Source organism: Pygoscelis adeliae, unplaced genomic scaffold (assembly GCF_000699105.1).
Source record: "Pygoscelis adeliae isolate BGI_AS28 unplaced genomic scaffold, ASM69910v1 Scaffold282, whole genome shotgun sequence".
Taxonomy (NCBI): domain Eukaryota; kingdom Metazoa; phylum Chordata; class Aves; order Sphenisciformes; family Spheniscidae; genus Pygoscelis; species Pygoscelis adeliae.
Window position 1 is genome coordinate 4,252,806 of NW_008824352.1, and position 12,643 is coordinate 4,265,448.

Below are 12,643 nucleotides of genomic sequence, written 5' to 3' on the forward strand. Positions count from 1 at the left end.
ACCATGGGACGTCATGCTCAGTATATAAAGCTGGGGGAAGAAGAAGGAAGGGGGGGACGTTTGGAGTGATGGCGTTTGTCTTCCCAAGTCACCGTTACGCGTGATGGAGCCCTGCTTTCCTGGAGATGGCTGAACACCTGCCTGCCCATGGGAAGCAGTGAATGAATTCCTTGGTTTGCTTTGCTTGTGTGTGCAGCTTTTGCTTTGCCTACTAAACTGTCTTTGTCTCATCCCATGAGTTTTCTCACTTTTACCCTTCTGACTCCCTCCCCCATCCCACTGGGGGGGGAGTGAGCGAGCAGCTGGGTGGGGCTTGGTTGCTGGCTGGGGTTAAACCATGACATCATTCAAAAATGGGAGAAGCCTGGTGCTGAGCTAACAGCTGCATACACCTCCCCATCTAATTTACGTTACTGTCCTGGCCCCAGGAAATGGGGAGCACAAAACCAAGCTCAGGATAATCTTGCTTTTTCCAGCATACACCAGGAACAAGGATTTGTTCTTTCTTCTTCAGCTGTGCATGTTTGGAACTCTATTTTCACTCATTTACGTACACAGTTTTGCTCCTGACAGACTGTCCCCAAAAAGCATGTTGTGATCTTGAGCAGAATTATTGTTCTATTATGAAAAAGGGCGGGTTTTGTGCAGTACTGCTTTTACCATTTGTATTCTAGTTAGTTGATCTTGTTAATTCCTTCTGTGTAGCAGTGGTGGAGAGATCAAATACTGAGGACTGGGATGGCTTATTGTGCCAAGTGTTATCTGTGTAATAATACCTTGTACCTCAAAGGGTCTTGGTGAGGGCTGCTCGGCCTCTTATCCTCCAGGCAACTGGGCATGGCTGGCTGTTTAATGAGACACCGGATGCTCCCCCCGTGCTGTTCGTTTTGTGCTGGTATCTGTGCCCCAGATACCTTTCCCTGATGGTATTGCTCTGTACCTGGCTGCCCAGTTCTTACTGCTCTGTCTAAATGTAAAACGTCTGTTGGGTCCAAATGCTTATGGATGTGTTACTACCCACCAGAAACTCTCAGACGGGAAACTGTGCTGATAGGTGAGCATCTGCATGATTGTGCCCGTAGTTCAGAAGCCTTTTGGAGTCAAGGTATCTTTATAAATGGGGATGACGTGCACCAGTCCTGCTCACGCACGCACTTGAACTACAAGAAAACTCAAACATCCCCGTTATCCCGTGCCTGTTATAATAACTTAGTTGCCTGTCAGGTACTCCCTGTTAGTAGGGTACAGCGTGAGACACCTTAAGATCATTTGCTATGGATCCCGAGGCATGAAATCTGGCATTGCTCTGGGTCCATGTTGACGGTACCTGCTTAGCCACGCTCACTTAAGCTTGGTTCAGAGGAACTGGGTTTCTTGTTCGCTGAAGTCGTGGTTTGAACACTGATAAAATAAATGGAAGCAGTGCCATCATGTAGCTACCAGAGCCTCAGGCTTGGCAACTTCCTCAGTGCTTTCACAAGCACTCTTGTGCTTTTCTGCTCTGGTTTTCTGTAGTATCGTGTTGAATAAACTCAGTCTTTCTGCCTAGGTTACTGCTCACTGGGAAAAATTCTTCCGTGACCAACTTCCTGAGAAATATACAGCTGAGCAAGTGAAGTCCATCAAGAAAAAGTTCCTGAAGTCAGTACAAACCAATGTGGTATATGGACCCAGCTCACTCAGTGAATTCACCCGCTGGCGGGTAGGTTACGTTTCACTTACCCTTCTGTTCTTCAGGCAAGGACTCTGCAGCCTGATTCTGAATGGATTTGATTAAAATGCTGTATGGATTTGGGTTCAGGGTATCAGGGCTCTTGCAGACAGGTGGTATCGCTTTTTCTGGTTTTCGTCACTGCTTTCTTAAGCAGTTACAAAAGCACTAGGACTAAATGTGCACCAAGTTGCAATGACTGTCATTATATGTTGTTTTTTAATTCTTAAGCAATAATGATACTTGTACTAATTAACAAGACTGCAGTATCCTTAGTACTTAATTATTTGCAAATAAGTCTAATGGCAACCTTTAGTCTTGATGGAAGCTGTATGAAAGGAGAAAAGATAATGACAGAATTGAAGTTACTCCCAGTGGGGAAAGATACCATTTAGTTTGTAACATATGTTTTAATTGTATGTGCATACATACAATTGAGGCTTCCATCTCTCCTTTGTCTTGTTTCGTTGCTGTGCTGTTGTTTTCGCAAATGTATACCCTGGATGCCCATGACAAAGTGAAGTTCTTGGGTCGTGTAATGTCAGCAGAGGACTTGGCCTGCCAGGCTGGCAGCTGAGGACTCCTCCATCACTTGTGAAATTCATGTAGAATAGTGGAAGCAGATACTAAAACCCAGCAAAGCAGCTCTTGTCATTACACATCAGCGTTTGACTGCTGTTGCTTTTTGTCTTTTTTTTTTTAAACATATCCACGTATTTGCTTCTAAGGTGAAAATGATCGCAGAAGAGTTTCTGGCATACTCACTGGGTCTGGAGTTAAACACAGATCCTGAACCAGAGGAAAAGATGGATGAGAATGAGGAAGAAAGTACAGAAAGCCCCAGGGAAGCTGCAGAGGATGTGGGTCAGGTAGGTGATTTTTCCAGTTACATTAACAATGTCCTTTTTATTTCTTATGAAATCAGTAGCACTTGTCAGTTTACATTTATGACCCTTTGGTAACCGTAGGGGCAGTCTCAGGCTCCAGCCTGTATTCAACAACGTGTTCTTTATGGCCAGACTGAAGCTTTCCCAGCAATGTGACAGTTGAGTTGCTCTCCAGGAGGAGAGAGCTTCCATTCTCATAGGAGACCCAAAAGATTTCATGAGTATAGTCCTACTGACTCCACCTCTCCTTCGAGGAAGGGATATTTTTACTGAGAGAACTGGGCTGATGCATGGCCAGACCGTGATGGTGCTTGCCGTCTTTGAAATGGCTGCAGACTGAACCCCCTCGGTCCATGGGCCAGATTTGTTTTTCCACATCGTATGTAAATCGCAAGTAACTGGGGCAAGGGAAGGGAGATGAAAATGAGGCTGGCTGTGTGATTTTTTTCATTAGCCTCTGCCTCTAGGAGCTTTGCAGCTCTGGGCTGTCTGATTCTTGGAACCTAGTCTGTAACCGTGGGAGGGTACTTGCATTTGAATAATTAATATCGCTGACTTATTTACAAATCACCTGCACATCTCGGGGAAGCTAGAAGCTTTCTGCAGAAACTGCCAACATGCCTTATAGGTCACGGTAACGCCCAGCAAGAGGAAGAGAAATCATTCAAAACCAGGCTCTGGAAACAAGAGGTCCAAGTCCCAGGCAAACACCAAGGAGGAGGCTGCGGTTAATCCCAGAAAGTCCAGTCATGTGCAGGATGACCCAGCTCCTGATAAACCAAGAACATCGAACGAGCCAGCCAAAGAGGCAAGCCCTGAGCAGGGAGCTGAAGGGACACATAAGAATGGAGAGCAGTTTCCCAAGGGGCAAAGCAACAGAAGATCCAGCCAGCTGACAGGGGAACAGAAAAGCCAGGAGCAGGACAACGGAGTTGTCAGCTTGACCCCAGTGAAGAACTCCAAGGGCAAGGTATGTTCATCAGCCCCCTTGGGACTGGCTTTCGGCCGCTTGGTTTAGTGGGAGGAGCCGCATTCAGGTTTCATCAGAGCTCTACACAGCTTGGAGCTCATAATTGGCCAGATACATTGTGAGTTACGGTTTTGTTTTGGTTTTTTTTGTTGTTTTAAATCTCTCAGAGGCGTCAGGGAAGGCCCCCCCTGGAACCAGTGAATCCCCTGCAGGGGATGGATCGACCGGTGCTCTTGAGGTGGTGCACTGAAAGCCTGTTCTTAGAAGTGGGACTGGCATGACTTGCTCTCAGGTCAACCTGATGGCTGCATGGGGAAAGGTGTTTCCCCCTCAGCTCAGACCAGTGGGGGTCTAAAGGGTTTTTCACATTTCTCTGCAGCAGGAAATGGGGTTCACTGCTGGGGTCTGCTGGGCACATCTTTTCTAAACAGCTGCCTGCTGGTTTAGGAGTCTTGAGCATTGGTGGCACCTCAGTCTCTCCTGTTCTCTGTAGCACAGAAGGGCTGAAAAATACTTCAGTTTAACTCAGATTGCTGTGTTCAGTAGAGGGTTCTGTCAAGGCAATCACAGGCAAACCGCTGTCAGGGGAATGAATTTTCTAAATGTGGATGGTTTATTGTAGGAGGATGTCAGTGCAGAGCCATTGCATTTTCTTCAGTGTCACAGTAAAGGCAACAGCCGCGAGGATTTTAAAACGCAGCTCTGGTCCTGTGTCTTCGAGCCATTGCTAGACTGTGGAGCCAGGAAAGGTGAGCTCTTAAAGAGGTTTGCAGGATTCCCAGAACCACCCGGCTCTGGAATCCCAGCGGACTCCATGCGTTAGACCCCTGCTCCTTCAAGCTGTAGTCTCCGTTGTCAGGAAGAGACTTGCTTACATACTACTACTTTGACTTTGAAAACAGGAGACTGGGAGAGCACCAGGCAGTGATAAGCTGCAGTCTTCATGTGTTATCCGTGAACCTGGGAACTTCTCACCCATTCTTTTCATCTTTCAGATCCCGTTGTGAGCTCCTCCAGAACTGTGGCAACATGTGGAGGGGAATCCATCTGCCTGATTGATTGTGAGACGGGGACGGTGCTGAAAAAGTATAAGGTGGCTACAGAGGTAGGTTGCAAGTGGGAATAGTAAGCATTGAATGGAAGTACCATAATCCGTTACAATTGTATACATGTACAGATAATATATATTGCAAAGAGTTCTGAAAGGGTTTCAAGCATTAGCATGGACCTTAAAATCCTTAAAAAGCATCCTTAAAAGGATGAAGAGAGATAGTAAACATTTCTTGCTTATCCTTTTAGCCTGGTTTCGTTTTATTTTTTTATTAGTTTAAAAGATCAGTCTGCCTCTGTTCTCCTCACACAGGCATACGTCTGTGTATCCAGGCAGCTAAGACTGCTTGACGGCATAGAGGAATAAACAGCCTGTTTTGGTAGTTTGTGTTCTTCTGAGGGTTGTTTTGAGATTCGATGCTCCGGCCCGAATAGTCGTTCACAGTTCATTACTGTGTTCAATACGTGTCATTTCACCTGAATAGCTCTCGTGATAGTTGTCTTATCTCTGAGCTAACAGCCATCCTGCTGGCTGTTCTCTTTCACGCTATTCTTGGTTTCTTTCTATCCTAGGAGTTTTTCAGTGTTGCGTGGACAACCCTCACAATGGTAATCAGCAACAGTCGGAAAAAATCTCATAATATCTTGGCGGCTGCTGGGAGGAGAGGGATCGTCAAACTGATTCATGTGGCAGCTGACTTCTGCTACGGGGAGATAAAGGCTCATAAAAAGCCCATTGCTACTGTCTGCTTCAGCCCAACTCGAGAAACTCACCTCTTCAGTAAGTCTCTGGTTCAGAATCTCTTTAGCTTTAGTACCTGACGTGGAAAAAGCCAGGCTTCCTTAACGAGGGGAATTGTCACCAGTGCAAGCAGGTGTGGGTAGGGACCGCACACACATACAAAAAGCGTGGACAGACGTTATGGAGAGAGTATTGTTAGTCTCATAGGGCAGTAATCTACAGAAGGTACAAATTGTTTCAGCCACAGAGCCTGACTCTAGCTGAGGTGCAGCAGCTCCTGTTTCTCACTCGGTAGCGCTCAGGGTGGCTGTCACGCACGCATTAGCCACAAACAAGCCCAGTAGTGGATCCGTTCCGCAGGGATGAATAAGAAGAATGATAGCCGGAGCAGCCTGCTGGGGGCCAGGCAGCGAGCGGTCAGCTGGCAGGGCTCTCGTCGAGCATGGCAACAGGGGCAATGCAGCGTATAATGGGCTGTTGCATTTCATTTTTTCCAACGAGCAAAACTATGCGCTTAATTGCTTTTGAATAAATGAAAATTTTTTGAGTTCTGTGCCTCATCAGAAATTTTTATTTGGGTCCTGATGTAGAAGAGAGCTTTGCCACAGCAGGGCCCACAGAGGCTGAGGCTTATGGACTGGTAGGAAATGAACCATCACCTTACAAATTGCAGCTGCATTGTCAGGCCTGTGAAGTAAGCTGTTACAGAGCCATTCCGACCACACCTGCACCCCACAGCACATTGTTTCTTTCTCTTGCCTACAATTACCCACATCCTGGAGTGGTTAGAGTGCTACATGAACCATCAAAAGTGGAATTTTTTTAAAACACGGGTATCTGTAGTGGATACTTTTCAAGAAGAAGCTCAAGAGTGGAAAAGGCAGAAGCCTGGAGGGGTAAGGAGGTTGCTAGCACATCTGTATCATGGCGTGGACAGCAAGGCTCATTACATTGCATAGAAAAATTTATAGTACTAAAGTGAGAGTCTTTGCATGCCTGTTTGAGGACTGGACACTAACCCGTTTACTCTGAGTTTGAGGGGTGCCATCTGATAAGGATCCAGATTACTCTGAGTAATCTGTTAGGATTGTTTCTGCTGTCAGTATATCAGCTTGGTGACAAAGACATTAAGTGTCTTTCACACTTTACGTCAGCGCCTAACTTTCCCAGTGGGAGCTGCTGTGGATGTGAACACAGTAAGCCGTGGATATGTGGAATAAAGCGGCGTCTGCCTGAGAGTAGAGGTTGGAGCTCATATTTTAGATTCCACTAGAACCCATGACCAGAAACATGAGCTCAAAGGGGGACTAATTAATGACCTTGTGAAGCCACAATTTAGTAATGGACACCAGGAAACAAACTTTCTTTTATCTGCTCCTCTTAGAGCACAGGGTAAGAATGCAAATTACTGATGGTGCATGTTTGACAATGTCTGTGAAGTGGTGTTGAGCCAGGAGCCTCGGTGACTGCTGCTGTGCTTTAATGAGCTCTCTGATGCCACAGGCTTAGAATGTTACAGCCTGTGACACGGGTAGAATTGCCAGCTAGCATGAGAAGAGCCAGATGAGCAGCGGTGTCACTACCTGCTTCTCTTCTGTGTCCCACAGCTGCATCCTATGACAAGCGAATTGCACTCTGGGATATTGGGATTCCAGACTGTGACTACAATTTCAAAGCAAGGTAAAGGTTCAAAAACCAGATGTGGCCAGTCCAGGAGCCTACAACTATCACATCGTAGCACCGCTTAACTGCTTGTTCTCTTTTTTTAGCCAGCTGCTGGTGCTGGAAGCGCTCTCCATTCCCTTACGGATTGCCCTGGTCCCCACCTGCTCCGATCAGTACCTGCTGGCTGGCTGTGAAGGCGGCTGCTTTGCCTGGAATATAAAACTGGATAAGGAACAAAAAAGCAGGTGAGAACCAAAAGCTGGGGGCATGCATTTGCTTTCCATAACAAGAAGAGGTAGTCCTAGCAAAGGCTTTATTTCTAACCGAGGAGGTCTGAGCAAGAAAAGCAGCACGTCCTACCAAACTTAACTCATACTCCCCTTCCCATAGTGGCAAGAAAAAATACTAGCATAATGCTAAAGGAGTGTTCAAAGGTAGCAGCCCTGAGCTTGTATTGATGCTCCAGTCCACAAGTGTTGCAGGCTGCTTTGAAGGAGGGCTGACGTGGGTGTAATACAATGCCCTAAAACTTAAGGGCGTATCATCTTGAAGTAGTGTAAGGGAGTGTAAATTCTTGGATCGCGTTCCAGTCTCCCAGCAAGGCCTACCCTGCTTCTGGTACGTGAGGTTACCCAGGAAACTGGCACTCTGTGGGAGCACAGAAAAAAATTTCAAGAAAGAAGCAAGTGAAGTCATGCCCTGCTGACATAGACTAATCCTGATGCCTACGAAAACAGATGAAGTAAAACAGCAGTCTCTTAAGCAAACGGGCTTCTACTATATTATTAAACCCCGGTGGCCAAAAGCATAAGTTCGAGCGGGAATTCATCTGAGTTTGGCAAGACGCTCACTGACACCTGAATTTCCTTCTCCTGCGTTCTGTACCCGAGTGCCCTTCCACTGCTGCCCGTTCAGGACTTGACGCTTTTCACCCTTCCCCCCTGCTCTAGGCCTTTTGAAGCCATATTCCAGTTCCCTGATGAGGATGGAGGCATGACAACATCTCACAGGGTTGACGGTTTGGCTTTTCTGAATGATGATGTCGTCGGTGAGTATAAACACAACAGCCTGATCCAGAAAAACAGTCGGGCACCTCAGCATGTGGCAGGCTGAAGCCAGCATGATGAGCAGAGGGACTGAATGGGGTGTGACTGCCTCTTCTTTAGATGGAGCTGTCTCCCAGAATCATTAAAAAATGTGGGCTAGAGGTGCAAACCCATGTCTGAGCAGGACTGGAAATCAGATGGACCCATCCCTGAGAGCATGCTCGGCCGAGCAGTGCTGAAGTGGAAGGGAGGAGGGCTCCTTTCTGCTCAAGGGCTGGTGGCAGCAGTATTTTTCTGCAGGGGAATTGGGGGTTCCCACGTCTGGGAGAGCGCTTAAAGCACGGGCTGGGGGTCTCTGCATAGCTTATGCTTGTTCTACAGTTCAGGAACATAAGCATGGGACTGAAAATCCCTCTGCAGTCTCCAATTATCCCGAAACAAGGTAAAGGAGGCAGAAACAGTTGCTGCTGGTATAAGGTCCCATGTCTTAAAAGCCACCTTCTGGATGGACCGCCTTCACCAGAGGCCAGCCTTTGTCTTGAGGCATTTCACTTCTCAGTCAGGCAACTGACACAGCCTCTCCCCTCTTTCCTCCCTAGTTTCCAAGAGCTCCAAACCGGGATGCATATACTTATGGAGCTGGAGTCGGTCTTTTGACGCAAAGGGGAAAGGATACCAGCGAACGGTATCTGCAGTTATTCTAGCTGAGCTCGAGTGGTCCACGACGGACCTGTCCTACCTGACGCTCAGCACCTGCCCAGGTAGGCAGCACCCTTCCTCGGGGCAAGCAGCGAGGCTGTACCAGTCACCGTAGCAGAGGTGGCCGCAGGGGTCCGAGATTTACTTTGAACAGTTGCGTGGGCCTCCCCTTCCACCCGTCGGAGGAGCCCGTAGTTAGAGGCAGAGGCCTGGATTTCAGTCCCCATCACAGGGAGCGTCTGGTCTCCCCTCGGCAAGCAACAAGAGCCCTCAGCTCCCTGCGCTGCAGCTCCAGTACAGTGCAGCAACAGCCCAGCACCAGCTGTATATAAATAATAACACAAGGAATACGTGAATGCAGCTGTGCTATCTGCCGTACAACGGGGGAACAGCTCAGGCTTACAGTGCTACACCGACTGCACAGTGCCAACACGGTCTTCTTGTACAGGTCTTCAAAGCGCACGGAGCTGACGGCTTGGCCCTGTAGCTTTTCTAGAGTCATTTTAATGCCTACTGCGTCCAAAGTAAGGGGTAGGAATTCCACACACAGGGCAGCTGGCTTTTAAGACTAACAAGGAATAAACAAATCTGATCTGATTGCCGCTTATCCAAAACCAAAAAGTCTGAAAAAGTTAGAAGAAATGCCAAAACATTTATCACTAGCTTTTCTTACTGGAGTTAAAATAGCCGATTGATCTTTAAATGAATTGAGTTTTTTTCCAGCGCGAGGTAGATTGTGCTAGAAAGAGAGTTTTGCTGAAATGTGATATCCTCCCGTGGGATCCTTCAGCACTGTCTCGAGCTCTGCTTTTAATAAAGGTGTGGACTCTCAGTTCCACGCTCATTTTCCAGCTGCTTCTTTTGGTCTTACAGCAAAAGACTACGTGTTCTGTGGCGACGAGCAGGGAAGTGTGTGGATGTACAACCTCTCAAACTACACCACAGCGTGGAGCTCTGCAAAGGGAAAACGCACAGACAAGAGGATCCCTCCCACACAGGTAGGTCTCATTTGCCCGTTGGGGCTGAGCTGGGCTTCCCTCCCTCCCCAGAGCAGCTGAGCGGTTTTACACCAGAACACACCTAGTGTTTCCTCTACCTAACACGCACAAGCCATTAAAAGCGATCATCTCCAGCGCGTGACCAAGGCCATCTTTCAAATCTCATGCAAACACAAGTGTGACGGGAATTAGGAGCTGTGAAACACGTTTGTTTGCTCCTGCGTTCTGCAGCTTGGCAACTTTTCCTAGCGGAAGGGCCCTCGGTAAAAAAAAAAAATCGGTGGTTAAACTGGAAAGCCTGAGAATACAAGCATGCAGACAGCATCTCCCTGACGGGCCAAGGGGAGGGAAGCCGGAGAGGCCGTTCCCTGGCAGAACGGCACGCGGAAAAGGGCTCGCTGCTCCCCTATGCTCACGCCACCCTTTTTTTCGCTTGGTATTTCCCTGGCCTCCAGAGATAGCCCTCCTTTGGGCAGTTACTCTTCCCTTGCATGGTGAAGGCTCTGAAAGGACAATCACTCGCCCTCTCGAAGGCTGTCACTCCAGAGCCTGGTCTTGAGCTACCATTAGATGTAGGTATGAGGTGACCAAGTGTGCCATGGACTTTCTGGAAGCGTATTGCCCAAGTCAGCAGTCGGTTCCTCCAGGACTGAGGGGCAGCCGCTTTCACTTTTTCCTTTCTGATCAAGTCCCTCTGCGTTAAACCCTGCTCCTTTAGGAGCAGTATCAGAAAGCTGCACCGCCTCCCTCAGGAAGGGGAGGAACCTTTTATTCAGCTTCCCCAGGTCAGTAGGGAAGCGGAGTCCCCAGAGACCCAATCGTCAAACCAGGCCTTGCAGTAATTAACCACCTCCCACTTCCAGAGACAATACCACCCCTCCTTTCCTACCCAAACTCTGTTCTCCTCGTAGATTCTCAATTGGCCAGAGCTTCGAGCGAACGGGGAGCAGCTGACTGAAGTCCTAATAAACAATGTGGTATCAGACCCTACTTTTACTTACCTTGTTGTTCTAACTAGTGTGAACATAACAGCAATTTGGAAGAAGTCATAGTTCCTTGTAACAGAGTTTCATTCCCGTGCTTTGAAATAGTGCAGTATTAGTGACTGGTACCCATGTAACCATGAAATTTTCTAAACCAGCTATTATGTGCAAGAGAAAAAAAAAAAAAAGGTAAACGAGTTTGTTAAACTCATCAAGTCATTGTAAACATCCGGTTTCTTTTACTGTAACTTTTCACAATTTGTGCATTTGTTTTATAGAAATGACACGTAATAAAACAAAATACCAGTTCAGTTGGCAGTGCCTAGATTTCTTGAAAAGGAAAAGCAGAGAGTTCATCTACCGCTATCGCTCAGCGGCTTCTCATTCTGGAAGTACACTCACAATAAACTCGCCAACAGCCCGGTACAAATATTTGCCTTGAGGCTCCAATTAGAAAAGTAGAAATCATTTTAAGGACTTATCTATCAAATCAAACACGACATCCACCCTCCTGGCAAGCTGCCTGTCTGGTACAAAAAAACCCCCCACAACCCTCAAAAGATCACTGCTGCTGTCAAAAACCAAAAGTAAGTGGGACAAGGAGGAACATATTTGCCGTGAACGGAGGTTTAAATATAGCGTTCAACTAACAGGCACATCATTCTGCAGCAGAAGTACAGGCCGCTCTAAATGGGGTGATCTTTTACTCAATTCCTTCTTGTTTGTCTTTGATGGCAACCTGTAAAACACAAACAAAAACCACATACACTAAGACAAGAACTGTTACGGAGCTGGAGGAGGTTAGTTCAAACAACCACACCGGTCTTCTACGAAACGCAAGAACCACTGCACGCCATCGGTGGAAATCTCTACGCCATCCAGAAAAATAATGCTTAAATGAAAATCAAAACGTATTTACAAAAGTGGGGCACCGTTACCTTTTACCAGCACATCAGAGAACACTACACAGACGGTGTAGTGCTCATAGTCCCCCCGGTTTTGTCTGAATAACCTTTCAGGCAGATTTAAAGTCTCAAAAATCAGGGGCTAAATAAATACGATTGCACAGTTGAGCAGAATCAATGAGAAGTGGTCAAAAAAAAAAAATACTGTCCCAGTGTTTTGGCAGGAGAAGTCAAAAAAAACCCCCCAAACACTTTGGAAGAACAGAAAACTGTTTTCTACTCTTTAAAAGAAAGAGGACTGTGAGAAAAACCAACGCTAACGCCGGCCATCTCGGGAATTGCAGAGCACCCACCGAACGCTTGCTGGGCATGCAAATAACCCTTGCGAGCAGCCAGGCTCCACCACGCCGTGACAGGAGCCGAGTAACGCGACGCTGCACGGCTTTGATGAATTTATTGACCTAAAATAGCAGCTCTAAGATACGCTACCCCTCCCTTGGTTTAACTTTTAGTTGCAAGACGCTCAAATAGTTTTAAAGAAAAAAAAAAAAAAGAAACAAACTTACCCTGAACCTCTCCTCCAGGAGGGAGAGCTCGCTGATCAGATCTGTGATGGCGTTGGTGAAAGCCTCCTGGGGGCTGTAATCGGGGGTGGTTTGGACCCGGATGATAATCTTGTGTTCCAGCGGGTGCGGGACCTTGTACCCTGCAAATAACACCTGGGGGTCTTTCAGTAACTGCCTGGAAGGGAAAAGCAGCAGTGAACAACCACGCAGCACAAACACAAATGCTTTTTACGTTAAAAGGAATTAAAAAAGCCGTGTTTCCGATGGGCTTCGCCAGCACACTTTCAAACAGGGCGTTACGAACGTGTTCGTGGAGGCTACTCCCTCACTTTCCAAGGCAGAATTGCTTTGCCCTGACGACATCTATTACAAGGTGACTAAACTTTCTGAGGAGAAAAAGGAAGAAAAAAAAAGCAGCCCT

General features: G+C 47.2%; 2 protein-coding genes across 3 annotated transcripts in view; one reads left to right on the forward strand and one right to left on the reverse strand.

The window, feature by feature from the left end:
* The window catches only part of LRWD1 (leucine-rich repeats and WD repeat domain containing 1), a 16,262-nt gene extending 5,200 nt beyond the window's left edge, over positions 1–11,062 (forward strand). For both annotated transcript variants that reach the window (XM_009319295.1, XM_009319294.1), the window contains 12 exons: positions 1,550–1,702; positions 2,440–2,580; positions 3,227–3,568; positions 4,191–4,317; positions 4,564–4,673; positions 5,192–5,399; positions 6,968–7,040; positions 7,130–7,270; positions 7,976–8,073; positions 8,671–8,832; positions 9,644–9,768; positions 10,680–11,062. In XM_009319295.1, the coding sequence (XP_009317570.1) occupies positions 1,550–1,702; positions 2,440–2,580; positions 3,227–3,568; positions 4,191–4,317; positions 4,564–4,673; positions 5,192–5,399; positions 6,968–7,040; positions 7,130–7,270; positions 7,976–8,073; positions 8,671–8,832; positions 9,644–9,768; positions 10,680–10,820 (1,821 nt within the window). In that variant the 3' untranslated portion in view covers positions 10,821–11,062. The remainder of the gene's footprint in view (positions 1–1,549; positions 1,703–2,439; positions 2,581–3,226; positions 3,569–4,190; positions 4,318–4,563; positions 4,674–5,191; positions 5,400–6,967; positions 7,041–7,129; positions 7,271–7,975; positions 8,074–8,670; positions 8,833–9,643; positions 9,769–10,679) is intronic.
* LOC103912921 (ras GTPase-activating protein 4-like) overlaps positions 10,970–12,643 on the reverse strand; it is a 6,334-nt gene continuing 4,660 nt past the window's right edge. The window contains exons 2-3 of the mRNA XM_009319331.1: positions 12,223–12,446; positions 10,970–11,490 (exon numbers count right to left, since the gene is read on the reverse strand). Of these exons, the coding sequence (XP_009317606.1) occupies positions 11,455–11,490; positions 12,223–12,446 (260 nt within the window). The 3' untranslated portion in view covers positions 10,970–11,454. The remainder of the gene's footprint in view (positions 11,491–12,222; positions 12,447–12,643) is intronic.